This window comes from Anguilla rostrata, chromosome 12 (genome assembly GCF_018555375.3).
Source record: "Anguilla rostrata isolate EN2019 chromosome 12, ASM1855537v3, whole genome shotgun sequence".
NCBI lineage: Eukaryota > Metazoa > Chordata > Actinopteri > Anguilliformes > Anguillidae > Anguilla > Anguilla rostrata.
Window position 1 is genome coordinate 23037560 of NC_057944.1, and position 27958 is coordinate 23065517.

The window sequence follows — 27958 nt, forward strand, 5'->3', positions numbered from 1 at the left end:
CCATCCGGGTCCCTAGTGGGTTATATGTGTCATGTGACTCATTCTCAGCCATCTTGTTGTGGAAGCAAAAAAGAGAGACAGAAAGCTCGCACAGAAACCTAACACTGTCAGTACAGTAGCGGTAAGTCTTTAAATGCAAAGGATAATATTGCTGTATAATAAAGATAGTTGGCTAAAATGTACGTTATCTAATGTACTGACCCTCGGGGTTTTGGAGTCATTTAGCTCTTGTGTGGAGATCCGCATGGTTTGTTGGCCGCGCAGCTGCGGGTTCTAGTACTGTGGGAGTACCGTTTTGGGATTGCTTACAGTCGCCATAGATAAACAGGAAAACTCGGTACTGCCACCAGGCTTTACAGGCCGCGGGAACTGTTCTTCTGGGGATAGTGGAGGGTTAAAGATTACCTGGTTTGCTACGCATACTTTGGCTTAGCTAGCTAGTTCTGTGATTAAACTGTGTGCCTCATTAGTTTATTTTATTTACTGTTAAGTGCCCATATATAAAACATCAGAAACTTTTGACTGCACCAGTTTAGCTGGCTAGCTTGATATGTAATTCTTAAAGTTGTGACAGTTCTGACGATAGCCAGGTAACAGTTAACTTTAGCCAGATCTCTATCTTTGACTGGTCCAATGGCTGATTGATTCTCTAGTTAAACGTAGAGCATCTGTTAAAATGCTAATTATGGTATTTGGCCCTGAAACTAGGTAGACGCTAATTGGAGTAACGTTACTAACGTTAGCGAAGATGTGCTAACTAGGAGTTTAACGTCAGTCTAGGTTTGCTAAATGTTTTGAAACGACAACGCGGAATTGCAGTATGTTGCTACTGTTAAGAAGTTTTAAATATTCCTGTTGTCAGCATGCGGTGATCTAGCTGGTTGCGTTATTGTATTTCTAAATATCCCGATACCACATCTGCCCTGTTAGCTGCGATTACAGCCAGCATTTTTCGCGCTAGCTAACCCACGTATCTTGCTACGAGCTGTTGTATGCAGAGCCGTGTAACCAGGGCTAATGGCTAGCCACGATAGCTGCCTAGCTAGCTAACTTTGTGAATTATTTAGCGTTAGATTAGGCCATACTTCTTTTTGGCAGCGAGGGCAAACGTTAGATTGTAGGATACGACGTTTACAAAGTTGGCAGGTATACTTGCGTGACAAGTAGCTAACTAAAAATCTTAGCTAGCTCACTTTATCAAAGCTGTATATGGACATGAGTATCTTGATGCTACTGACATGTAGCTAGCTGGTCATCCCTCGCACATGTCGTAACTTTTGCTAGCTCGGCAAGATGGCAATTAAATAACAAGACATAAAGTACTGTCTTCGCTAAGGATAACGAGGAAGAATCGCTAATAGGCACACCGCACACCCACTACAATAAAAGCAAGTGAACTCGCACGTGTTATACGCATAGCTAGCTGAGTTATATTTTCCCAGGGCGCAGCCTAGCTAGCTAAATGTTCTCCTCTACGACTTAAAACGTTGTCGACTGCTCTAGGATGACTTGCCGGCGCATCACTGGCTAAAGTTGATCAAATAATGGACTGCAGTGTGGCATTGTTTTTTCTTTCTTTTTGTCGCGTCACCGTGATATCTGCCGAAAAAGTCTCTAACGTTAACGGTTATGGTGTCTGTCGCCTATCTAGACAAAACAGATGGTGGGCAGTCGGGTAATAACTAAGCAGACGGTAGTTTTGCGATGTCGCGTAAAGAAAGAGCAGGTGTTGATTTGCTCTCTCTCCTGGACACAGTTGGAGTGGTTACTGTCTTGAAATTGTCAGAGGAAGGAAGTCCTGTTTTTCATTTAGGTGTGCTGACAGTAAAGCAGAACACGCTTCCTAATTGGGCACGTATATTTTGATTGCCTAAAATATATTTTGAGATTGAAATTATATCCTGCATGGACAGATGGGGTTTACCCTGTTTTAGCACTGTCAGGAAGGTGCTGAACGTGTCCATGTTCCTCCCCTCTTCCCCCCGAATAGATGCAATTGCACTGGACCTAAAAGGAGCACAGTAAACTGGTTGAGCTGCACGTGACAACCACTAGAAATGTCTCATCCTTTTCTTTGGACCATAAAGTTATGAAAACTGTTTGTTTGGAAAGCATTTTTACAAGTGTGTGTGTCGGCAGCGTGTAACAATATACTTTTGCCAGATTGCCTTAGAATTAGCAAGATTATCTTTCCCTTATTTGAAAGAGATTGTTTGCTGCCTGCAAGAAAGGCAGTTTTAACATCTTGTTAATGTGTCCAGAAGGTATTTTGTTTTAATAGGTTATTTACTTTTGAACATTTGCCTGTTGTAATGCAGCATGCCGTGATGTGCTGAAACTTTGTGCTACAAAATGCTGAAGCAGTCAATGCACTAAATAAAATGGTCACAACAGTGGACACCATCACAGTATCCAGGTCATGTACCATGTAATAACTGAAGCATTTTAGTTGTTTTGACTCCACACACCAGGGTTGTTGAAACAGGTTTTTTTTTTTTTTTTTCTTAATGGTGATTGTATCAGATTAGTCAGTGTTCTGTTCTCTCTCATTAGAAATTGAAGAAAGAATGGCAGAAACCCAGACACTCAACTTTGGACCAGAATGGTGCGTACTAATGTCCATTGTAATACCTCAGGTGTATAATTGTCTTTGGTTGTGTTTTGCGGCATCCTTCTGTGTTGCTCATACCACAGCAGCGGGAGAATGTGGTTTTGTTTTGACCCTTCATTGGTGGGATCAGTCATGTGTCCCATGGGCCACCACACTGGGACAGCCAGCAGTTGGTTCCCACATGTCCATGGCCAGAAGGCTGAGGGCGAGGCGGATGTCAGGTGTGAGGCCTCATCAGTCAAATCGTTATGACATTCTTACGCAATACTTTTTTTCAGGCCCAATATAAATCTCTATTTTTTTTAAATAATTACTTTAATAAATGCTTAACTGAATAGGCCCTCTCAGCAATTCTTGCACTGATATGAGACATTACACATAGAAGATATTGGAGCTGCCTTGTGTGATTTTGTCAGGGGAAATCTGAACATTTATTTTAGGAATGACATAAACAGTTTCGCTGTCCTTGCTTGACATGGTTTGTCTATTGTGAGAACACCAATACCAAATTATCAACATTGCCTTGAATCGCTTGTGTTCTATGAAATACTTTTTCCTGTTAAACGTCTGTGTCAGACTTTACCAATTTCAGGTAGCTTTTTTTAAACTCAATTTAGCCTGCTGGCTTGGGCCACATATCAATGGCAGATATAGCTAGCCTTTTATCTTAACTAACAGAATTATTTTCATTACATTTTAGGAAAAACAACTGCATATGAGTATTGATTTTTAGCTGATAAACCATGCTTCCATTGTTTATCTAACGTTAACTCTTTGAGATCATATGACTGAATTATATTGACTGAAGATCTTTCCGTAAGTTATCTTAAAATTATCACTCTTCAGCTCTGTTGTGTTGTTGGGATTTATATCTTGCCAGAACTATTATTCACCTAAATACTGTATCTGGCTGTTTTAAAGACAAAGTAATATCTGTCCTGAATTGCTTTTGCGGGTAGACATCCTGCCTTGCCTAATCTATTCAGAAACGTCTTGTCTGGTGTGAACAGAACCAACACAGAATTTTTCCATGTAAGAGACCACTGCCGAACCCCGATGATTGAACCCGGCATGTGTTCCATGTGTGAATGGGACATGACACTCCTTTATCCCTCCCTCCCTCTCTCCCGGGCCCTCTCTCCATGCAGGCTTAGGGCTCTCTCTGGGGGTGGGAGCGTCACCTCCCCTCCTCTCTCACCAGCATTGCCAAAGTATAAACTCGCAGATTACCGCTACGGGAGGGAAGAAATGCTAGCACTTTATGTAAAGGATAATAAGGTAAGGGCACCATTGGGTTCGGTGTTATGGGGGTCGGGTTGCTAGCTTCACCATATTCTGGCTGAGCAAGTGTTATGCTTTATGAGCCTGCGCTCCTCAGTCATACTGAAGTGATTGTTAAATGAGATGTAAACTGGCATGTTGTAGATTATAAAGTGTGCGGTCATAAAGCATTTACCCACTGTGTCCTCAAACCCCGACTGCAAATAGGCAAATACATTTTTCACAAACTGAGGTGTAAAGTTAGTTTGAATTCATATGTACATGTCAAAGTTCCTTTTGTCCTCCTCACTAGATTCCTCTAGACCTTCAAGATAAGGAATTTCTGCCTATTTTACAAGATGAGCCCCTGCCACCACTGGCACTTGTTCCATTTACAGAGGAAGAACAGGTGATTGCTTCTGCACCTCAGTCTGCAGCACACCCCTGCATTTGTGTGTTGGGATCGGTGTACTAGAATTATGTTCATGAACCGGTTTGGAGTTCCACAATGGAAGCTCACTGACAGTCTTTATATTTCACATTGTGTTTGAGCGGACGAACGGCTATAGCGAAAGAGCGAGTTCACAGCAACATGTGTCTGTCCACAGAGAAGTTTCTCCATGTCTGTAAACAGCGCAGCTGTGCTGCGGCTAACAGGAAGAGGAGGGGGAACAGTGGCAGGGGTGTCGAGAGGTAGAAGTTCCTCGAGGGGCCGAGGTGAGTTCATCAGGGCCAGGGTTTTACCCGTCCAGCGTCCAGCTGGCGTCAGAGGCCACTGCTGCTACAGTTGAAACAGAGTGGAGATTAATGAAGGTCAACAGCACGGATATGCACAGAGAGAATTGTTTATATTTTCCTCATTGCGCTGTTGCACAGTGCTACATTGCCCCCTTTTTTAACAATTGAGTGTTTAACTGAGTGACAGTGTACTGTAGGTTATTCATGCGGAAGTCTCGTGTCATGTTTCTCTACTATTTCGGCTTGTTAGATGTGGAACGGTTTGATTGTGCTGTACGATCCAGCTCTGTGTGCAGCTGTGTTATTCTGGGGAACCAGTGACTGACTGGCTTCATTCTCGTGAACACAGTCGGTCCCCTCTCCTCAGGTCGAGGCCGAGGGGAAGGAGGATTTTACCAAAGAAGCTTCGACGATGTGGAGGGAGGGTTTGGTCGCGGAGCCAGGGAGATGCATCGATCTCAGAGCTGGGAAGAGAGGTACCTGATTAAGTTTCAACAGGGGACGCATGTTGAGTTTTTCTACTTGGCTGATGGCGTTCGAGTGAGAAATGCAGAAACCAGACAGACAAGTTTTGGGAAGGGGTAACTATGGGTCTCTAGACTCTTCCTCTAAAAGATTGAGCTCAGCCAGTTCATTTTAGGTATGTTAAGAGCATGGTGTTTGTAACGGGCCTTATTTGCCTTATATGGTTTAATCAGGTTTTTTTTTTCCAACTGTGGTAGCCCACCATAGTTCTAAAGCGAGGCCTGTGCTCCTGTCATTTTTGTGTGAAGGTTTGGTAATTTTCTTGCCAATGTAGACATTCCACTGCATTTTTATTGTTGAACAAAATTTTCATATTATATTATCTGCCAGGAGCTAGTTAGAAAACCTGTTGTGATTTACTCTTATGCAAACAATCATGATGGATTTCTTTTTCCCTTTTAGGGGAGACAGAAGGTTTGAAAAGCCAGGTCGAAAAGAGCCAGGTTAGTGAATTTTTGTTTCCTTAATATTCTATCAACTTTACCATTGTACGTACTGTACACACCACACCTCACCATAACATTAGATTTATCTGCGTCTGGACATAGAATATAATTTGATAAGATCATAGCTGGATTTAAATTTTAAGAAATAAATCTGTAAAAAAAAAAAAATCAAAAAATTCTGTACTGTAATTGCAATACCACTGAACGAAGATAGATGGCAGTCGTGTTTGCTTTGATAGAAAAAAGTGGAACACAAACGTCATCACAAACGTCAAACGAATATCTTATCAGCGGTTTTTTTTAAAGGAAAAACCCAGAGAGATGTACTAAGAATAAAAGAGTATGTGTGTTTGGCCTGTTGAACAAACTTGGGCCCTCAATGCCGTGGAAAAAAAGCAGAAAGATAAGATTGTTAAAGCTGACAGGAGTAGAGGAGAGCTTGAACAAAAGGCTTTTGTCATACTTTATAAAAGAATCAGCTTCATTTTACTTGACTGTATATGTTGTGCAAGTAATTGAGGAAAATATATTGGAGACCATAGGGAAGAAACCTTTTGGCATGTATTGAAAGTTAATTTGTATTTGTAACATTTTTCAAACATCTTATGTTATCAGTAATCTTCTTTCAAAACTTATCTTTTGCCTAAACTTCACATACGATCACAGAATATTTTACAAGTGATTGCTTTCGATTCCATACGTTTTTCACAAGAATATTTTATAGAGGCGTGTGATCTATGATATAGATTGATTCATATTCTATAAGTAATGTGATGTGTAGTAAGTCAGTAAAATGTTTGTGAAACTACTTCTCTTTGGTTAAATTTGAACCTAAATAAATCAAAGTCACCATTTAGCACAAATTGAAAATTAACTTAAGGGAGAAGTGGTTTCATGACCACCATCTTATTTACTGCAAAAAACTGTACCCAAGTCTTGAAAATAGATTTTTCTTTTACTACTGAAGGCACTGCAGTGTTGCTGTAGCCATGTTTAAGGATTTTAAAAGTGTATTAATATCACGTCTTTAATTGTCAGTTCTAACAATTTGAAATTGTATTTCCAGTGTCTTTTTGTTTATTCTTGATTTTTTTCCCTTCTCTCTCTCTCTCTCTCTGTCTTTGTCATGTGGTGTGGATCGGTCAGAGGTTGCCCCAGCCCACTTTCAGTTGAATCACAGTAAGTGCGGTCATTTTTCCCGCTAGTTGAGTCAAATGGTTAGGGGTTAGGTGAACTTCAGCACTCTCTGGGAGTTCCTGGGTGGGGCTGGAAGGTCTGAAGCCTTTGAGGAAATAAACCCTCCCGTCAGTGCAATGTCTTTCCCACAGGATTGAGTAGTTGAGTACAAACAGGCGAACATGCAGCTCAATCCGCTATTCCTTCTTGTCGTTCCCGTCGCCGTTAATCTGCACCACAAACTCTTTGTCCACTCCGGTGTGCGCGGTGTCGGGCAGAACTTTGCCAAAGTTGCTCATGTTCACCTTGTAGTGCCCTTGAGCATCTAGCCTCAGTATGGTGGCGAAACGGTGGTCCAGCTGGATCTCCCCACGCAGGTAGGAAGTCCTCTTCTGGCAGCTTTCGCCAGTGCCCTCCTGGGACGCGGACAGGAAGACGACCAGCTCGAAGTGAGCCGGGTCTCCGTCCCGCAGGGCCGGGTAGAGCGGGCTGTGCTGGTTGAGCGGGTGGTAGAACGTCAGGGGGAAGATGAAGAACGGGCAGGGGAGGCCCCTCAGGTTGTCCAGGTGGAACTCCACGCTCGTCTGATGCAGGTTTTGGTCCCCGTGGTCCTGGTACAGCACCGCTCGGACCTGTACGTCCACCAGGGGGCGCTGGAGCGTGTTGGTGGCGCGAAATATCAGGCAGGTCTCACCCTCGTGCAGCCCCACCACCGCAGACGGGCTAAATTTGATCGCGCTCGCCCGTTTCTTCGCCATGGCGATCTTCGCCACAAAGGCGCCTGGGAAGAAGACACGTGTCAGGCTGTTTTATTAGTCAAGTACAAGACTAGAACCTGCAGTCCACAGGGCTTACACATATGGAGTTTGTGATTTGGGCAGTCACAGTAGTTCTGCCTGTAGTAAGACTGCAGGGATCCTTGTCAGTGTGTGAATTAAGAGTAGGCCTCTTGTACAGTCTCTGTGTTTTCTCCATGTTGAAGGAAATTTTGTACTAGCCTGTTGTGACTGCCTCTTGGGTGCTAAATTGAGAGAGATAGGGTTTTGTGAATGTGAGACAGATGGGGTTTTGTGATGTTGCAAATGTGAGGGAGATGGGGTGTTGTGATGTTGCGAATGTGACCCTTTACCTGTAATGAAGGCCTCCAGCATGAGGCCCAGCAGCATCTGCACAGCCAGCAGGGCGATGGCGCTGGGGCAGTCCCCGCTGGGGAACATGGTGCCGTAGCCAATGGTCAGCTGGGTCTCCAGCGAGAAGGAGAAGGCGGCGGTGAAGCTGGTGATGTACTTGACGCACACAATATGGCCGGCGGGCGGGTTGTCGTGGTCCACCAGCAGGTCCCCGTTGAGGTAGGCCAGCAGGTACCACAGGCAGGCGAACAGCAGCCAGTGGGCCAGGAAAGAGGCGCAGAATGCCAGCAGCACCCAGCGCCAGCGCATCGCTACCAGTGTGCCCCACATGTCCTGCAGGTAGAGCCGCCAGGCCCCCGACCTGGCCCGGCCCTGCGCCCCGGGGCCTCGCAGGGTGCAGCGGCCGTCTTTGGTGACCAGTCGCTGGCGGCGCTGGCCAATCAGAGGCAAGGATACCTTGCTGTCGACACCCATCCCTTTGCCTGGAGTGGCTGGCAGGCCGGTCTTATCTGAAGGAGAACGTCTGTGCTTGGGGCTGTTCGAAATGCCAAGATTGCTATCAGGGCTTGAGGCTGGAGCAGGATCTCTGTGAGGTATCTGTGAGGAGCAACACAAAGCAGTGTTTTCATCAAGTCCCCAGAGAAAATAAATTGCACCAGATTTAACACAAGACGAAAAGAAAAACACTTCTGGGCGCCCATTTTGTTTGTTTAACTGAGATCTGTCTCATTTAAACTGGAATCTTTTGAATACATTTCTCTTCTGATGGAAGGATAATTCCTCCGCTCCTTATAGATTGGGGAGAGGTTTCCAGGGGAGCCCCTTGATAAAAGTGGCCCTTCTGACATTATTCATCCTCTCTACTGCTTATGGTATTTTCTGTTGTAGTTACAAGTTTAACGAGGTGTGGTTAACGTGATGGCAGTTTTTCCTCTCTGCTTAGAGCAGGAGAGTAGGCAGTGGAATTTTTCCAAACAGTCGAGGACACAGTATTTGGTACTGTGGTGGACCTCAGCCTCTCGCCTGATGGAGGTTGAGGTCTGGTGTCTGACAAGGCTGCACTGTCTTCAGCACCTCTTATATATCCACTGTCAGAACCTTCAGGGTGGAGCCTGAAGCCTTTAAATCTGCTGGGCCAAAGCCTGGCAACAGAAACAGTTACCTGGCAAAAGTCCTCTATTTGCATTAAAGAGCTGCAGCATGGAGCCAAATCGATCTGAAATGTACTTTCAGGTGGTTTGTGATGGACGGAGAGAACACAAGCTGTTGAGCTGTTTTACAATGGAGTGATTGCTTATGTCCAATGTTTTTGTGGAAATCCAAAATAATTTTTTTTAACTTGTGTGGAATGCATCGCTGTGCATTATTGGAAGTCAGATGTAACCTGTCAGATGTAACTGAATGAATTACCTGAGAGCTGGCAGTTTCATGCACGCTTTCAAGGAAAATGGCTAATCTGAGTCAGTTGGAAGAAGATCAGGTCTGTGTGGAGATTTTGCATAGTCTTGTACTTTGAACCAAGTCTGGTGTTGAATAGTAGTAAAGGAGTTTTAGAGTTATCTAAATGAACGTCCATGTTAGGATAATGTGTTACATGGTTAAAGCACCAGCACATGTCAGTTACATGTGCCTCACCCAATCACATTCTGAATTTGTCTTAAAATAATTTCAAATAATAACTAAAATTATTGGTAGGGGAAAGTAAGAAAAATTGCGTGCCAAACATTCTTGTGGCCCTTTCTCCTCAGAATCAGTGCCAAGTATACACGCAAAAAGCTGGACAGTTGCACTTGGGTCCTACTAAATCATTTTTTAAGCCAGTTAAGTAAAGCAAGCCCGAAGTCCATTAACATATTTGTCAGTCCACTGATAATGTTTGTTTTGATTGCATTTTTTTCTTGCCCTTTGTGTTTCTAAATCCTGATATGCATCAGTCAGTGGTCCCAGGATGTTTCTGTGGGCCTGGTACAGTTCAGCTGATGCACAATATAGCTGTGTGAATGATCTGCCACAATCCTACATAACTTCACTTAAACCGTAAAATTACTTTGACCTGTACAAGAAGTGCAAATAGAATAGTACAAGCCATTAAAATTCTTAATCACAATTCACTTTGCTGAAGGCCTTTTGAGGCTATTTTAAAACCCCGAAATAATGCTTCAGTTAGACTCACTAGTGCAGACTTTAGCTTCCATTTATCTTCCATTCTTAGAAGTGTATGTTTCTCATCATTGATGTGCGCGTGCGTTTCACTACGTCACTGCCACCTGTTGTTCTGGGGCATTTATCCGGTCCCAGCCTCGCAGACTTTGAGCCGAAGGCCGGCAGAGACTGACTGGGAAGACTTAATGTGCCTGTCCTGGATAATGGTGGAATGATAATGCCACTCAGAAGACGAGTAGTCTGTCGGGTCTGCAGTATCAGCATACTGAACACACCACTCGACACAAACTGAAACCGGAGGCTGTAAGAAGTGGTTCTTTGTCCTCGTAAGGGGCAAAATTGTACTTGTGATTACTTTTTTTCTGGCATTACCCTTGAATTCTGTCCTGAGGCTCAATCACATGAGGTGCACATGCTAGCTTTGCTGGAGGCTATAGAGTACCGTACTGAGAGAGCGCTCTTCTTGGGGGAAGAGACGTGTACGTGTTCACGGCTGAAAGTAGTCACCGGCCACTGCATGGCCTCAGCGGTTTTCTGAATTTATTTGGCAAACGAAAATGCTCCTCTAGGTCTATATGAAAGTGCATATAGTGGGGCTGAGGAAGGATGCTTTTCTCTCATCTCTGCTTCTGCGTTAGTTCTAACAGAATGAAGAAGCTGTCATTTGGTTTGAAAACATTTTCTGCTTCAGGTGGAGGCGATTTGAACATTACTGTCAGTCCACAGCTCACCTCAGTTCTAATGGAATGGCGTCTTGGTCAGTCCTAGCATAAGAAACACAGGCGCATAAGCGAGTGTTTGAAAGGCATCAGAAGGGCTTTGCTTTCACCAGGCAACGCAGCAGGTTTAGCGGTCTGAGATGTTCTGAGCACCACCAGTGACTCATTCTCACAGGGTGTCCTTTTTTCAATCGAAACAGTGAAAAGTACACAATGAAACGTGTGCTTTACAGTCTAAAAATACAGCAAAAAAAACAGAACTAAATTTTGTAATCACATTATGTAACTAGTGCATACTTTGTTCATTTTGCTCATAAATGTAAAAAGTAGGTGTATAAAATGGGCATTCTTAAATTTTTTTTGTCTGAGCTGTCTTTTCTTCTCTTTTTGAAATGTGTAATTAACATTTCAGCATTCATTTAAAATACCATTAGGCAGAGCAGATTTTTGGCTATCGCCCTCTTGTTAGCCATAAAGTCAGTGCACCATGTCGTTTTTATAGCCATCCTTCTGTCTCCGCATCGCCGTGCCAACCCCGCAGCGGCCCCACGCACCCGTACAGTCACTCACCGGCAGCGGAGCTTTCTGGAAGCGGGTCACCCTGGACACTGACGCCCTTTCACAGAGAAACGACTGGACGCCGGCTTGGGGGTCAAGCGAGGGGAGGGGGAAAAAAAGCGGAATCCAACTGGCGACGCGACCGGCGATAAATTAAATCCCAGCGACTCCGTGAAGAAGGACGGGAACAGGGCACCCTGGGATGTGGGAGATGGTGCGGCGGCGGCCGAGCCGGTTTGAGCCCACCGCTCTCCTCGCGATCTGCAGCTCCAGGCCGAAGCTGATTCGATTGGTCACATTACTCTGCATGTGGCCAATTAGTGCTCTTTGGAGCACTGTGGGGTGGGGGGGGGGATGGGCGGGACAGCCACCTTGTCAGAGTTCATAGAAAGAGGCGGTTGTTTTGCGGAATCCTACGCTTCTCAAATTCCCGTACTCAGTGCTGGAAAATCGAGTTACGAAATGTAGCGATGAGAGACAATGAGGGATGTATTTAGTGGCTTTAATTCCTCTGTGGGCTATTTGTGTTCTTCTGTGCTTTATTGAAGCACCCCGGAAAAAAGCATCTTTTGTTCCCTTTACTGGCTAGCCCAGACCTTAAAAACACAGTTGCTGTGTCATGGCTTCAGTTTATGTGATTCTTAAATGCTTTTCAACGTATTTGATGTAGATGAGTTTTTGCATGGTCAAATTCTAAACCTTCCCCCCCCCCCATTGCCCCTCACAGTAAGGTCCAACTATGAGGACGGCGGGACGGGAGCAGCCAGGAAGCACGAGTTCACGCGTTCGGAGAGCGAGAACTGGCGCATGTCCCGCGACGAGCAGAACGGTGAGGATGATGAGGGGGGCTGGCGGCTGGCGGGTTTGCGACGGGACGGCGACCGGTGGCGCTCTCACAGCCCAGGTGTGCCAGCCAGAGACCCCCCGCTGGAAGCCACACCCCCAGCCTCCTCCCCCCCCATTCAATTTTATCATGCTCCTTCACCCACCCCCCTCTCCTTGCTCACCCCACCTCCTGAAGCTTGCCTTCCTCTGATCTGTGTAGAAGTCATGTCTGAACCACATTCAAAACTGCAGTGTAGATGAAAACTATAATGTGTTGATGGTAATGGCATCAACACTAGCAGGCCTCACTAGCAGGTTAGCTTTGTTTTTTTTTCACCATGTTGAGCATCACAGTATGCTCAGTTGCTGAAGTAACCGTTTGTTCCTTGATGCCACTCATGATTAATGCCATAAAGGTGTTAAGGCAGTGTTGCTAGGCTGATCTGTCCCAGACATCCGACGCTGCATGGCAACATAACTTATTTTACTGCCCACACCAAACACTACTTGCTGTGGTAACTCGCTTGCTTGCATTTCAGATTAAGGTCTGTTATCTCGTTGTACGTCATTAAATCATTAAACTGCTGGCTTCTACAAGAGCCTGAAGCATTTCCTGCAGTAGCTTCTGAGACTTGCCTGCTGAGTAAAGCGTCCATTGGTGTAAAACAGCCTTGATGCCCTTTATTCATGTTCAGTGCTTTCTCTCCTGGAAGTGTAGGAGAACACTAAGTTCTCAGCGGAGACAAATCCTCGGGCTTGTTTAATAAATGTTTTATCGTGCTCGCTGCAATAACATGAGGATGAGCGCCCGTAACCGTCCCCCCGTCCCCCCCCCATGCAGACGGGACGCGGTCGGCCGGTTGGCGGGAGCACCCGGACCAGCGGCGACGCTTCCCCTTCGACTCGCGGGAGGAGGAGCGGGGCTACAGGAGGGCGCGCGGCGGCCAGGACGACGAGCGGGACAGCCTGCCCGAGTGGTGCCTGGAGGACGCCGAGGAGGAGACGGGCACCTTCGACTCCTCCGGGGCCTTCCTCTCTCTCAAGGTGAGGGGCTCCGAGCTCTCGCACCTCCCATCACGCAAGGTAAGAGCCGCCGCGCTTGTGCTTTATGGGGGGGGCCCTGGGGGGGTGACTCTGTCTTCACCAAAATACCTATTCCATGGTCCCAAATCCACAAAACCACTGCCACTGGGCTTGCAAGGGAGTTTGAGTTAGTAATCATTGTTGTATATTTTAAAAGTGTTAATTATTTAAAACATTAAAATGTTGCCACATTTAAACCGTTCCCCTTCCCAGATAAATATTCTAGGACGGCAGAATTTGAGAAACCTGTGGGACGGCTATCTCTAACAGATTCCATTCATTTTTAATGCAGTGTAAACTTAGTTTCTTGCATCAAATTGAAGAACATTTGGAATAAAACATGATGTTTGTTCTTCTTTGATTTATTCTTTTTTCTTGTGGATAAGCACATGCTTTGTGAAAGCATGCAGTCACGATGAAAGAAAAAGATTTGTGTACACTATGACCAAAATAATGTAATGACGTCCTTAAGAGATGATTCAGTTCAATTTCACTTTCAGTTTCTCAGCTGGAGGCAGGAATACTCAGGCTTCATCTGAAATTGAATGGCTTTCAATACCGAAGCCTGTACCAAAGCTTGGCCAGTTGGAAAGAAAGCAGCTGACTTTCCTAGCTGTTTTTTTTTAAATATCTTGATTACAAAAGTCCGTAAATAAAAATCTGTCAGTAGAATAAAGGGTTGTGTAGTATTCGTTGCACTATACATAGCCTATTATTCTTTGGAGTTTGAGTGTGTATCCAATTTATCAATCACTGGTTGTGGTCGTGCTGTGCACAGTTCTGCAAAATGCATTCTGGGCCTGTAGACAGAGGAAAACCCTCTAACAAATGTTTGAAGTACTATGTCAGTAAAAATCTAATGTAGTTTTAATTCATTCATGTATTAGAGCGAGGGAACTGCAGCGTTCATAGCTGGAAGGAGAGGAGTGACATTCTCTGTTTCTGCTTATATTGAAGTTACCCTTTAAATTTTGTTCAAAACGTCATTTTAATAGTGCACTTTCACTATTAAAGGATTGGACCAATACAGAGACATTAGTGAGAGAGGTTTCTGCCGCCCTGTTCATCGTGGCTTTTGCCCCTGCAGAAGGCTCCTAAGGAGCCCATCCCTGAGGAGGCGGAGCTGGACTTCCGCCCATCAGAGGAGTGCGAGGAGCGCTCGGACAAAGGGGACAGCGAGCCCGACGAGACCAAAGAGACCGACAGATCAGCCCGGAGGGAAAACGAGAAGGACGGTGAGTAATGATGTCACACGCAGCCTCTCCACAAGCCACAACTTTACACTCTGTCAGGTTTGGGCAAATGTTCATATGCATTTATTCACTTTACATGAAAGCAGAATGCCGCAGCCTCTCATTTAGGCTCATTTGGCTGCCATTTTGACAATCGCCCCCCTTCCCCCGAATTGCTGGCTGTAGCAAATCCCTTGACTCCTGAAGGAATATTTTTGTGGCTCTACAGATTTGGGGAAGTTGGAAGACCGAGTCAAAGAGTCACCCGTTCCCTCCTCGCCAGCCCCCTGCCAGACGGAGCCCCAAGCCCACGTACCCCTCCCCCCCAGCCAGCCCGACAGGGTGGAGATGCCCCCCGAGAGGGTGAACGGGCCTCCTGTCCCGGAAGCATCCCCAGAGCTCATCAAAGCACCGCGCCCCGCCGTCACGCCCAGAAGCCTGGTGGAAGGACCCCCACTTCACCACGTTTCCCCTGTACCCCCAGGCACGTCTTAGAAAGGCTTCATTCACGTGTCACTGCCACCAGCAACTGTAGGCCAGTTTTAGTGAAACCAATTCTTCCTCACTGAAGGCTCATTCTTGCCGCCTGTCTTTCAGAAACGCCCGTCCCTGCCCCTGTAAGGCAACAGAAGTCTCCCGAGGTTACCACGGCAACCTCAGCGCCCCTCGCGCTCCCTGCAGGCATTGCTTCAGGCAGTGGGCCGGGAGCCGCGCTGCCCGAGGACATGGACGACGAGGAGGGACTGAAGCGCTTCGAACAGGTGGGCGGTGTTCAGAGGTTCTAGCACATCGAATTCTTTTAAAAACACTATACCATGCCTCTTAACGTGGTGGTTGAGTGGCGCTTTCCTTTCGACATTGAATAAATTGACTGAGCGGAACAAGAGTCCTTTCCAAACGCTGCAGTGCTGAGAGCGTAGTGAGGATGTGCCGTTTATCCTGTGCTGATTAATGTGGGACAGGAAGCGGAGAAGATGGTGGCCTACCTCCAGGACAACGCCGTGGACGACGACCGGCTGGCGGCCAAGGCGGTGGAGCGGGCCAAGCCCACGGCCCTCCCCCTCACTCACGAGGCTGCGCTCAAGTGGTACTACAAGGACCCACAGGGAGAGAGACAGGGTAGGGAACGATGGGCCTTTGGGTTCTTATAATACTCTTCAGGTTCAAGTCAGGCAGGGTTACTGCTGCTTCACCGTGAACCTTCCCTCCTCTGCCCCAGGACCCTTCACGAACCAGGAAATGATGGAGTGGTTCCAGGCGGGGTATTTCACCATGACGCTGCTAGTGAAGAGAGGCTGCGATGAGCTCTTCCAGCCCCTGGGCGAGATCATCAAGCTGTGGGGGCGGGTCCCCTTCACACCTGGCCCCTCCCCCCAACCGCTGCTGGTAATGATGTCACGCAAAACCTCTCCACACTCATTAACTTTACGCTGTTTTCAGGCTTTACATAGCCATGGGGAATACAGTGGACTATTTTATTTTTGTTTATATATGAAGCATACAACCTGTACGAACCAAGTCGAGGTCCTGGGTGGTTGTTTTTAGTGCACGCTTGTGAGGTTGTTTGCTCATTTAGCGGTCTGCCTCATCTGCGTGCAACTGAGAGATGTTGTATTCACAGGGGGATGTGGACCACGAGAGGCTGAAGAGGCAGCAGGAGCTCACAGCTCTCAACCTTTACCAGCTGCAGCAGCTCCAGTACCAGTACCTCCTCAGGTGGGTCCACAGGTCTGCCATGGTCACAGCGTCCATGCAGGGACTGCCACGGTTTCGGTTTCACTGTTTCTATCGCCATGTTACAGCTTTGCTCCATGGTTACAGTTTCACTGGGCAGATCACAGCTTCGCTGTCAGCTTGTCTTCCTGCAAGCTGAGTAGGTTGTCTGTGTGCGCACGTGGGTGAAGTGCGAGCAGGACGTGTGGCTGTGTGTACAGTAGGGATGCAGAACCCTGTTCTTGGAGCTCTACCGTCCTGTAGGTTTTCATTACAAACCTAACAAAGCACACCTCATTTAACAGCTGGAGATCTCATGGAGCGGTGTGTCAAATTAGGGTTGAAATTAAAGCCTACAGGAAGATAGATCTCCAGGAACAGGGTTGGGCAGCCATTGTGTAGTGTGTTGTTTTCAGTGGCCCCCTGTAGACTGCTATATGTGTGGCTGTGTGTACAGTGTGCTGTTTCCCTTGTCCCCTGCAGACAGCAATATGCCCAGGCCCTGGCTCAGCAGAAGGCAGCAGCTATGAGCACCCCGCAGCAGCAACAGCAGCAGCAGCAACAGCTCAACCTCCTCCTGCAGCAATACCAGGCCCTAAAAATGAGGTGGGCGGCAAAGCCTGCGGAAGGCTACTATTTTAACAATGCAGTCGCTGTGCGACTTGCTATCATTAAGGTGTCTATTGTGCCTAAGGTGCACTAGAGTGGGGCTGTAATGGTAAATGGCCATGAAGCACGTTGGTGAGCTTTTTCTCTTTTTTTATGGTCTTTCTTTTTTGGGCACAGGATGACGGAACCGCCCGTGACCCGGTCTGTGTCCGTGCCCGACTCCGGCTCCGTTTGGGAGATACAGAGCTCATCTACACAGCCCCAAGTTTCCAGTAGCATCCAACATGCCAGCCACAGCGGTAAGAATCTCTGCATGCGCATATGAGCGCACGCTGCATGCCTCTGTCCTTTACAGCGCCATAGAGAGAGAGTTATACGAGTGATTCAGAGCCTGATTTCTAAATTGGTACCCAACTGTTGTAAGGCAGTTCAAAGCAGTTGGTCACTCAGTGCAGTGCACAGTTGGGGCTTGAGTGCATATGACAGTGAAACACTGACCAATCACGGTTGGAATCCAGCTCCTGCCTTCCTGGCAGAGGTGGCTGAAATGTACTTGTAATGGCTAATTTTGTGAAGCTGTGGTGCCTTCCATTTTGTCCCTTTTCCTGTGACATTTCGATTGATCTGGATCCTTTCATTTAGCACACAAGTTTCCACTGGGCTCAAAACTCAATGACGTGCTTAAAATGGAAATGTGCCCCATAAAGCTAATGTTCCACTGGCACTGATATCACACTGTTCATGCCCTGTGGTTAAATCTCTTTTGCTATTTTAACTTTCAGGGCTGGCTGTGGTGGCCAGTTTCAGTGTTTGAGAGAAATGTGTTGGTGGGGTAGCCAAGCCACCGATAAAATGGGGAAAAACAAAAAGCAAGAAAGTAGCCTGAGAACCGGAAAAGTCTAGGCTGGAATGGATGAGCAGGGATGACCATTACTGTTTACAATGCCATCTGCACACCCACACGCCCATGAATAATTTATTCACTGCGATGTGAATAATCAGAACAGTTTTCCTGGAATGGCCTGGGCAGACCTTTCACAGATTTAGTGTGGAGGTGGGAGTTGGTTTACTTGAATATAAAACAAGTTATCTAGCTGCTGTCGCTGTAAAGATGTGCAATGTTAGCACACTATTCTGCTTGAATCCCTCAGGGTTTATAAATTGACAGCCCAATATGGTCATTACAGTGCTGCTGCATTTGTGTGCCGTTGTCAAGGAAGCGCTTCCGGACTGCAACCAATGGCTGCCTAATGTTCTGAATTCCTAGTGTACATGCTAATCCTTTGAATTATTTTTGGTGGCATCTATGAAGTAAAATTTAGCGGAAGTACATTTGTTTACCTGCTACACACACTAACTGGTTTTGAAAAAGTTAAGAACTTACAACTTAAAGCCCTGGAATTTTATTTGTTTTCAGCATGGGAAAGTGGCAGTGTTTGGGACTTGCCCATTGATTCCATGGCAGTACCACCGACAATTGAGCAAATACAACAGCTGGAGAAGGCGAAGGCGGTGAAGGTAGGGCTTTTCCATTGGGTCATTTCAACAGGATTACCATGTTCTGTATCACAGCTTGGGTACATGGTTATTCACTCCATGCTCCATGTGCTCTGTCTATGGTAGACTGAACAGCAAAAACTGATATACCCTCAAACCAAAAACCACAATAAAAGGTCCTCTAGGCTAAAAATAGAAAATCAGTCTCTAGTCATTTACATTTTTTCCCCCATTTAAATTGAGTGTTATTTACACATCACATGTACTCTTAAACGCTAATTTGTTTTATTTCATTTAAGAGATTCTGTCATTTTTAATTTGTGGTAAAGGAATTTGGTTTATGCAAAAAATAAATGGTTCAACTTAAAAACATTTTTTTGCATGGTTTTTGACTGTAATAAAAGCTCATATAATGTAATGTGTACATTGCCCTGCATGAGGGGGTGTCTGCCTGCAGTTGGTGGCTGAATGCACCAGGCCATGCTGTATTACGGGCTCCTCTGGTGCGGTCTCAGTATTTGTAACGGCATGGCGTGTAAAAACGCTGTCGCGTGCCTTCACCAGCTGGAGCAGGACAGACGGGAAGCAGAACTTCGGGCCAAGAGGGAAGAGGAAGAGCGGAAACGCCACGAGGAAGCGCTGCGAAGACAGCAGGAGGAAGAGCAGAAACGCAGGGAGGAAGAGGAGCTTGCTCGGCGCAACCAGGTGAGGGTGGGAGGGAGAGGGGGATAGAGCGAGCTTTGATTCTCCTTTAATTTAACACTTAATGGAGACGGGCTATTCTATTCTATTCAAAAATAAAAACTAAGAACAAAAGCCAATAGAATCAAAACAAAAATCACGACAACCAGCCAAAAAAACCCACACACAAAAAATAAAATGCATAAAAAATATATATAAGCTATGAGGAAGAGGAGCTTGCAGGACACAGCTGGGTGAGGGTGAGAAATGCTCAGGGGCATATGTCAGGGAAGAGGGCAAGTATTCTTTAAATCACATACCTTTTTTAAGCTGTGCAGTCTGGTGTCCAGGGTAGCGGAGATCAACACTCTGGCTTCACATCTTTTATGGCCAGCTCCAAGTAAGCGATATCTGGTGCCACGGCTGGATTATATATTGTAAGCGGTGTGGGAATTCTGTTACTGCCGTGAAAGAGATTGGTCAATTTTTGGTGAAGTTAGACTTTGCTCTCACTGCGTGTATAATTTGTCCATCCTGAGGTGTTAATGATCATGTGCCCTTAAGTTAAGTGCTCCTTAAAATGTTGGCAACCCTCTGTATTTTGCTGAGCTTTACCTCGTCACATGCTTAATGTTGCATATTTCCATATTAATTAGTTGATAGAAAGCAGGTTAAAGGAAATTTTTAAGTATGCTCCATCCTTCAAACAGGCTGTTAAAGAGCTCCAGTTTGCATTCCATTCAGTGCAGGCTGCTCCTTTGGAGCTCAAATCGCTCAGAAAACCAGTCGCTCATACTCAGCCAAGTGAGACGTCAGCATTTGTACGCTCTAAGGTTCTGTAATTGAGAGGGTGCTCTTAGAAATAAAGGGTCGGTTGGTTAGATGACAAAACCCCCCTTCCAAGGTAGGGGGTGAGGATCTCCTACGGAAGCTTAAATTGAATCGGGGATTGAACACCCTTAACAAGTCTTATTTTTTTCATCGTATTCAAGCTACTGCTACATTGTTAGTATCGACATGCTGTGCATCCAAAGCGGCTTCCTCTGTGTTAAGGGCTCTTGAGTCATTTCAGTTCAGACAGTGACACAAAGACGCTTTACAGAGGGAGCGGAAAGGAAAATGGGGCAAAAACCAGACCTGAACCCCCAAAAAGTGAGAAATTGAGGTTTAAAGAAATAAATCTCCAGCAAGAAGGAAAACACTCAAATGATGGCGAGAAAAAAACTTTCCCATGGGTGTAAACCTTGAAGCTCCCTGGCTAAAGGAGGAGCCCATCTTCTGCTGGTTGGCTTGGTGTAATAGTAAAGATAGATGGAATGGGAACAACAAATAGACCAGCTTGTCTTTTTGTGCTTCCTTTAATTACAAACACCAAGTCTCCTGCCCAGCCTTGTATTCTTTATCCATTGGTGGGCTGGTCCTCACTGACCATTAAACTGCATTGTCATCGTAATACTTTGAATCAGTACTGGTTAAACTGCCTCTAGATTTTTTTTTCCTCCAGTACTTTCAGTTGCCTGCGATGTTGTTGGTCATCAGTGGGTGATTTAGTTATTGATAAAACTGTATTTTCTTATTGTCCACCATGGACTTGAAATAACTAACTTACCAAAATAGTTGAAATTTGGAGGCACTTATTACTCTTGGGTAATTTAAAATCTCAGAGTTGTTTTTGATTGTAGGAGGTTGTGGTCATTTTGCATTTGTCAGGCTTTTGCTTTTGTAGGCTTGGTACAACTGTTCTTTTGTGAACTGCGTTTTATGGCTGCTTTCTTTGCCAGAACTCTGTTAAAAATAGATGTTTATACCATGAGATCTCCTGGCTGAATAAAAAATAAATGACAGAATCAGTTATGTTACGCTAAGTATTAAGCCTAAGTGTCCCTGTTTATGTTGGATGAATGAGAGAATCTGTAGAAAATTGAGAGGCTAACCGGTTTTTATAACGCGCGTGCGCTCGTGTGTTTGCAGGAGGAGGCTCTGCGGCGGGAGCAGGAGCTCCTGCTGCAGAGGCAGAAGGAGGAGGAGGAAGAGGAGGAGAGGAGGCAAAGGGAAGAGCTGCTCCGTAAACAGGTGGGAGACCCTTTGTTTTCACACACTGCAGGACTGGTGCTCATACTCAAACACAGCCCTGCTCTTATGTATGCTGCTCTCATCTTCATTCATTTTAACCTAAACTGTTCCTCCAGACCACACTGTGACCGTCCACACCTCACCTGCCCGATAATGGCGTTTCATCAATCACTTTAAACTAAGGAACTTTTTGACACCCTCTCAAGTCTGTGACACCGTATCCTCAGATGCTGATTCAGTCCCCCTGCTAGGGTTGTGCCGATCAATGATACATCAAAGTGATCAGCAATCATCATGAGGGATCAGCAATTTGTACTTTTTGGATGATTTATATATTGGCTTTGCCTTAGGCCTGAATTTGCATAATGAACGTGATTTGGAGTGATATTCATTCTGACTGTTGGGACCCATGGCCATGGGTCTCGGGGAAAGAGAAGCCCCACCTGACTGGCATCTTTGTGTCTGTCTCTGTGTCTGTCTGTCTGTCTGTCTGAGCTCAGGAAGAAGAGCGCAGGAAGCTGGAGGAGCTCGCGCTGCAGCAGAGGATGGAGCTGGAGAAGCGCCTAGAGGAGGAAGCGGCAAAGCAGCGGCTTCAGGAGGAGCAGAAAAGGAAGGAGCAAGAGCTTCAGAGACAACAGGAGCTTCAGAGACAACAGGAACGTCAGAGACAACAGGAGCTTCAGAGACAGCACGAGCTTCAGAGACAACAGGAACTTCAGAAGCAGCAGGAGCTTCAGAGACAACAGGAGCTTCAGAAGCAGCAGGAGCTTCAGAGACAACAGGAACTTCAGAAGCAGCAGGAGCTTCAGAAGCAGCAGGAGCTTCAGAGACAAAGACAGCAACAGCAGGAGGCTCTGCGCCGACTCCAGCAGCAACAGCAGCAGCAGCAGCTTGCGCAGATGAAGGTAGAGTTCCGTGGGGAGTAAGCCAGAAATACGCAGAGTGGGCGTCTGCTGGAATTGGCAGGGCATGCATTTGCCCTCTTGAGCCTAGGTGCTGAAAAGTACTGTGTTAAATTGATGATCTCTAAATTGAAAGCTCCACAGGAGATGGTAGTAGATCTTTGGTAAGTGACAAGGTTCATGTGGAGTTCACTCTGTCCTTCGCTCCTTCAGCTCCCGTTGTCTTCAAAGTGGGGCCAGCAGTCTGCCTTGGTGTCCGCGCCTGCGACGCAGAACGCGCTGTCACTGGCCGAGATTCAGAAGCTGGAGGAGGAGAGGGAGAGGCAGGCCCGGGAAGAGGTGAGGCCCCAGGAGCCTGCAGACAGGCGTTTACTCACCATGCCAGGCTGTCTGGGCACACTCGTTTTTTGGGTACCTTTTATTTTTGTAGTGTGGTAGGAAAGTGAGGCTTCATGAACCCCTTAATGGACGGGAGCTACCAAGAGCCATCATTATTGGAGCCGATTAGGATTTTGCTCGCCACAGAAAGAGTTAGAGTTGGTGGATATATTACATGTTTACCAATTTGTGGGACTGTGAAGCCCCACTGTTCCACAAATACTATTGTGTCTTCCTTAAATCGACCCGATTCCCTCTCCCCTAAAGCGGCGGCAGCAGCAAGAGCTGATGAAAGCCCTCCAGCAGCAGCAACAGCAGCAGCAGCAGCAGCAAGCCAGGCTCCTGGGCTGGGGAGGCGCAGCCAAGCAGCCAGCCGCCGCCAAGTCCCTGCTAGAGATCCAGCAGGAGGAGGCCCAGCAGATGAAGCAGAGGCAGCAGCAGCAGCAGCAGCAGCAGCAGAAGAAGAAGGACCAGCAGCCAACGGCAGTCCAGCAGAACCGGGCCCAGCCCCGACCCGTAAGTGGTCCTGCCTGCACGTGCCCCAGGCCTACGAGCCTTTATGGAGCCGGTTCTGTTTGCGTAGTCCCAGCTCTCTCCTGTTTTTACGCTCGCCTGTGACTGGATGAAGAGCAGTAATTTTCCCCTTTTTGGTGTTCAGTGTCGAAAGCAGACAGGAATATTTCTAGACTCGTATTGGGGAGAACTGCGATGTAGACATTGGGTCTGCTCTGTGAAATAAATCTGATCTTGCATGTGACTGGGTTCATTTCGCACCCACCAGCAAGATCAGACTATTTTTTTCCTGTTGCCCTCGAGCTGTTTTTGAGACGAACTGAGCCCATAATTTTTAGCAGTGCCTCTGCCTAGCTCTGCTCTCTCCCTCTGACTGCAAGAATGTGTCTGCCCGTTTTTAAACATTTTTTAACTAATCATTTCCCTCACACCGCTGTTGATTAGTTATGGATGAGCACGTATCGTGTAGGTGAGTTGGTGATTTCATAAGAGTCCTTTCTTCCAAGTCTCCACATTTGTAATGGATATATTTTTTTCTGCTTTGAAATTTCTTGTTACTTTTACACGTTTTTTCACATGGCTGAGTTCAGGTTTCTTGCCCTCACACCCAGAGCCCTCATTCTGTCCAATTAATGATGAAGAGGGAAATGGTGACACTTCCTCTGCCTGCTGACTGAAACAGCAGGATCTCTGTTTTTCTTTCCCTTGGTCTCTCTTTCTCTGAATATTTCTCTCTCTGCTTCTGACCTCACCCCCACCCCCTGCTATGTTTGTTTTTCTATTTCTGCTTTTTTCCCCTTCTTAAACCTTGTCCCCAGTTGGAGGGAAGAGAGGGTCAGCTCTGAATTTGTCAGGTGGAGTTGGGGTTCTTTGTTTGGTCAGATGTGTCGTGTCCTGCTTGACTTGCAGGCTACCTTTTTGGAGAGACAGCAGCAGGTTGAAAACACACTACAGAGTTGACTACATTTCCCAGGTCTCCTGCTCCCACTGCGTGGTGCGGTTGCTTGTTCTGGGTGCTAACCAAGTCCAGCCTTAGCTGCTGAAGCAGGGTCTTGGTGCACATTGTAATTTTGCTGGCGCTTCAGTGTTGGCACCTCGCCTCAAGCTAACATCCCGCTTTGGCGCTCTTCCACAGAGCAACATCAGCAACTCAGTGTGGGGGTCTGTCAACAACAGCGCCCCTCAGTGGACCAGCGCGGACGCGGGCGGAAGCATCTGGGGCGGCATCGACACCAAGGACTCCAACATGGGCTTCTGGGATGAGGCTGTGAAGGAGGCCACCCCGCCGCCCACACGAAATGCCAAGAATAGCAAAAGCAATGCCAACCTAAGGTGTGGTGCTACACTCTCTCGCCCTTTGTCACACCCACACAGACACGCACATACACATTTCCTCTTTCCTCTTGCAACAACAATAGAAATGTCACTAGATGGAAAAAATATCTCTGCTTTTGTTCGCAGCTGTGCTTTGTAACTTGATATCGAGCTGGCGCCATTATGAGCCCAGGATAGACGTTACTCCTTCATTAAGGAAACGCCAGCCTGCTAGCTGGCTCCATGTCCAAAACTGAACTAAATAGTGAATGAGCTCTCTCTGTCTGTGCAGTAACTCCCTGAGCGGACGGGCCAACAAGAAGGTGGAGGAAGAGGAGAGGAAGCTGCTGAAGCTGTTCCAGGGGGTGAACCACAGTCAGGACGGCTTCACGCAGTGGTGCGAGCAGACGCTGCACGTGCTCAACACTGCCAACAACCTGGACGGTCAGCCTCACCGGCGTCCCTTCCGCTAGCCACGCGTCGTCCACGCGACCCGCTCCCTACGCCCTGTTCACGCGCTCTCCACACAGCTCGTCTCGCACCACGCTTTTCACCACGTTCCCCCCGTCACATGCTGTTCTTGCTTAACCCCTTCACGCACGCCCCCTAGTGGCCAGGACACTGTTGTCCTGAGATTGCTAAACTCATACATTCAGTGCTTCTGCAACCAAACTACACTATATGACCAAAAGGCTGGACACCCCTTGGTCTGGGCCTGATTTTCATGGTTTGGGATAGGCCCCTTAGTTCCAGTCTTGTGCAAGTCTTAATGCACTGACCTTCTAGACCATTCTGTGCTTCCTTCTTTGTGGAAACAGTTTGGGAAGACCTTCCTGTTTCAGCATGACAATGCTCCCGGGCACACAGCAAGGTCCTTATAGAAATGGCTTTGTCAAGATTGGTGTGGAAGATCTTTGATTGGGCTGCATAGAGCCCTGACCTGAACCCCATCCAACACCTTTGCGACCAGTTGGAAAGCCAACTGCAAGCCAGGCCTAATCGCCCACCCACTGCCCGACCTCATTAATGCTCTTCTGGCTGAGATCCTAAGTGGAGTTCCTAAGTGCCACCATTCGTGGACTGTCCATCCAACGGTTTTTATGCAGATTTTGAATTTGCGCTTAAGTAAACCTGAGTGGAAACTCCTGAAATTCGAAAAAAGGCCGAAGTATCGCAAAAACATATTATGAGGATACATACGAACATGGTGAAGTACGTATTACTGCTTGTGCTAGTTCAATTATTTTTGCCGTGTCATATATTTGATATTGTTATATTCGCATTGGTTGTAATAGATGAGTGTTAGCCTTTACAAATAATTCTCAGCATAATTGTATTAGTTAGTGAAGAGACATTTTTGGTATATCATGAGCAATGTTAGCACAGTGGCTCTTTGCTCTTTTTATGTAATGTTGATGATCTTATTGTAATCTTATTGTACATAATGTGTGGCTTTAGTATCTCCATGAGCTGTACTTGTCACACAGAGCATGGGAAGTACTCATTCACATTCATACACTGCCCTATTTACATATGCCCTGTTGCATGCTGTATATGTAGCATGTCATTACTTGGCACACACTTTTCTGACTTCTACTACGAACCTCTGTTTTGTGACGGCAACTGGCTAAATCTCCCTCCTCCTCCCTCCCTCTTTCCTTGCCCTGCAGTTCCCACCTTTGCATCTTTCCTAAAAGAGGTGGAGTCTCCCTACGAAATCCAGGACTACGTCAGAGCCTACCTCGGAGACACACCTGAGGCCAAGGACTTTGCCAAGCACTTCCTGGAGCGTCGTGCCAAACAGAAAGCCAACCAGCAGCAGCAGCAACAGCAACAGCAGCAGCAACAGCAGCAACAGAAACAGCAACAGCAGCTGCAGCAGCAGCAGCAGCAGAAACGGCAGCAGCAGGTGAGCATGCCAGGGTCCAGGAGCCAAGGACCGGGAGCCTGGCTGCTCTGAAGTCAGGGACAGAGAGGACACATGCACACCACTTCAGAGAAATCAGTTGATTCTGTTTAGTCAGGTTGATGTTTAATTGCAAGTCAGTTGAAGATGTTTGGTTTTACTATGCCTCGTTGAAGATGGTGGGGCATTACATTAGCAAACCTTTTTTAAATGCCAAATTTTGATAACGTAAACGTATGGCGTCGTTGACAATGCATTTGACTCCTGTCAAACAGAATTAAATTTCAAGCAGAACGTACCAGTTTATTCTGATGGTATTTGGAGTGTCAGGCTCAATGTGCTCACAGCTATTGATGACAGTATTCCTGACTGACAACAGTATTTCTTTTGGCCAGGTTCAAGTTTGGATAAAAACATGTTGTTATTGTATTGTTCAGTCACATTTGTGTGATTCTTCATTGAATGTGAAAATGTTAACTCACCATTTTATTGTAAAAACCATCTGTGTTGTGCAACAAAGGTGACATCTGATTAAATGTACTGGTTAATCAAGGTAATAGGGAAAAAAATCCGCTCCTTATTTTTGATTGCCTATCACCCCTGTTTATAATCTGTGATCTGCTTTTATCCAGAAATATTAACTCTTTGTTTTGGAAGGATTTTGTCACTTATGGAGTAATTTTAACAGTGTAATGAAGACTGTTGTAATTTGAGCCTTTCAAGCCAATAAGTATTTTAATTCATTTACCTTTGATCTCCTTTGATGGTTAGGATTCAGTGTGGGCAGTGAACCAAACTGGACTTCAATCGATCTTTCAGTCCAATCACAACAGTCTCCAGCAGTCCAGCTTCGAGATGGTACAGTCCGGGAAAAAAAAAAAGAAGCAGAAGATGGTACGGGCCGACCCCAGCCTGCTTGGTGAGTGCGGTCCCTTCATCCTGCATGGGGCCTCATGGGGTTGTCCTGCAGGGGATTTTCTCCTGCCATGTGTGGTGTTTTTGCTGACTTGCATCTTCCTCCTTCCTGTCCCAAGGTTTTTCTGTGAACGCCGCATCGGAGCGATTGAATATGGGCGAAATAGAGACTGTGGAGGACTTCTGAGGACCTCTCGCCCTCGCCCACTGCCTATCTGACCGCTGACCATTTCTGTTCGGACCGGCAACGGTTTCACCCCGACAGACTGAAAAGCTGCAACCTCACCCTTCCCCCTTTTTTTTTTTTTTTTTTTGTTTTTTTTAAACCTTGAATTCCATGCAGTGAGAACCCAACCCCCCACCCATTTGGGAAATCAATGGCACGGGTGAGTGCCACCTTCAGCTGGTGGCAAAGCGACGAACCCAGCCATCAGAACCGGATAGCGCTGTGTGGTTCGGGTCATAGCGGGGTCACGTGAAATCTGAAGACGAGGGCAGCTCGGCGTCCCGAGTTCAACCCCCCACCCCCCGCTAATTGAACCAGCAGCAAGCTCGGCACAGGTCGCCGCCCACCCCCCCACCCCCGCTCTCTTGGTGCTTGAATCTTAAACTGACCTGGCAAAGGGGGAATGGGGATGAGTGGCCGTTTCACTTGGGCTATTCTGTGGGTGTGGGGGAGAACGGTTCTTTAAAGAATGATAAGGAAAAACAAATATAACACCTCTGTTCAATTTATTTAAGGCTTTTGATCTTCCCTTTTTATTCTCCTTTTTTCTGAAGGTTGTTCATGGGGCATGAGCTATGACTCTGATCGAAGATGTCCTGTTTTAAGGGCATGTTCAATAGTTCCAATTAGTTACACGTTTCTTGTAAAATACTAGCCTGTTTAAAGAATAAACTTTAAATTCTGTAACTGTATTATAAAATATTGAAATGATGGGTTGAATGAGTCTTACTTTTTTTGTATCGTTTACTTATGGAGATGCTCTCC

The 27958-nt window shown here is 46.4% G+C and overlaps 2 protein-coding genes across 10 annotated transcripts; one reads left to right on the top strand and one right to left on the bottom strand.

Moving 5' to 3' along the window:
* Positions 1-27904, top strand: LOC135236836 (GRB10-interacting GYF protein 2-like). 5 transcript variants are annotated; one of them, XM_064303387.1, is made up of 29 exons: positions 1-121; positions 2554-2605; positions 3760-3889; positions 4185-4280; positions 4480-4588; positions 4977-5085; positions 5537-5577; positions 6727-6759; positions 12054-12230; positions 12993-13234; positions 14322-14469; positions 14696-14950; positions 15064-15227; positions 15429-15585; positions 15686-15852; positions 16088-16182; positions 16663-16785; positions 16966-17087; positions 18206-18306; positions 18850-18990; positions 20938-21039; positions 21540-21944; positions 22155-22280; positions 22587-22835; positions 23968-24164; positions 24439-24590; positions 25817-26055; positions 26824-26971; positions 27087-27904. In XM_064303387.1, the coding sequence occupies exons 2-29, from the start codon at positions 2568-2570 to the stop codon at positions 27152-27154; spliced, it is 4134 nt and encodes a 1377-aa protein (XP_064159457.1). In that variant the 5' UTR covers positions 1-121; positions 2554-2567; the 3' UTR covers positions 27155-27904. The 5 variants fall into 5 exon arrangements, with proteins under 5 accessions (XP_064159457.1, XP_064159458.1, XP_064159459.1 ...); XM_064303388.1 differs by having other exon boundaries at positions 12993-13195; XM_064303389.1 differs by having other exon boundaries at positions 12054-12155.
* kcnj13 (potassium inwardly rectifying channel subfamily J member 13) lies at positions 6141-19744 on the bottom strand. 5 transcript variants are annotated; one of them, XM_064303397.1, is made up of 3 exons: positions 19287-19744; positions 7886-8472; positions 6141-7537 (listed from the first exon to the last, which is right to left on the bottom strand). In XM_064303397.1, exons 2-3 carry the CDS (start codon positions 8358-8360, stop codon positions 6954-6956), a joined length of 1059 nt encoding a protein of 352 aa, XP_064159467.1. In that variant the 5' UTR covers positions 8361-8472; positions 19287-19744; the 3' UTR covers positions 6141-6953. The 5 variants fall into 5 exon arrangements, with proteins under 5 accessions (XP_064159467.1, XP_064159465.1, XP_064159470.1 ...); XM_064303395.1 differs by having other exon boundaries at positions 7886-8483; XM_064303400.1 differs by lacking the exon at positions 19287-19744 and adding an exon at positions 15453-15514.
* Positions 27905-27958: the final 54 nt, after the last annotated feature.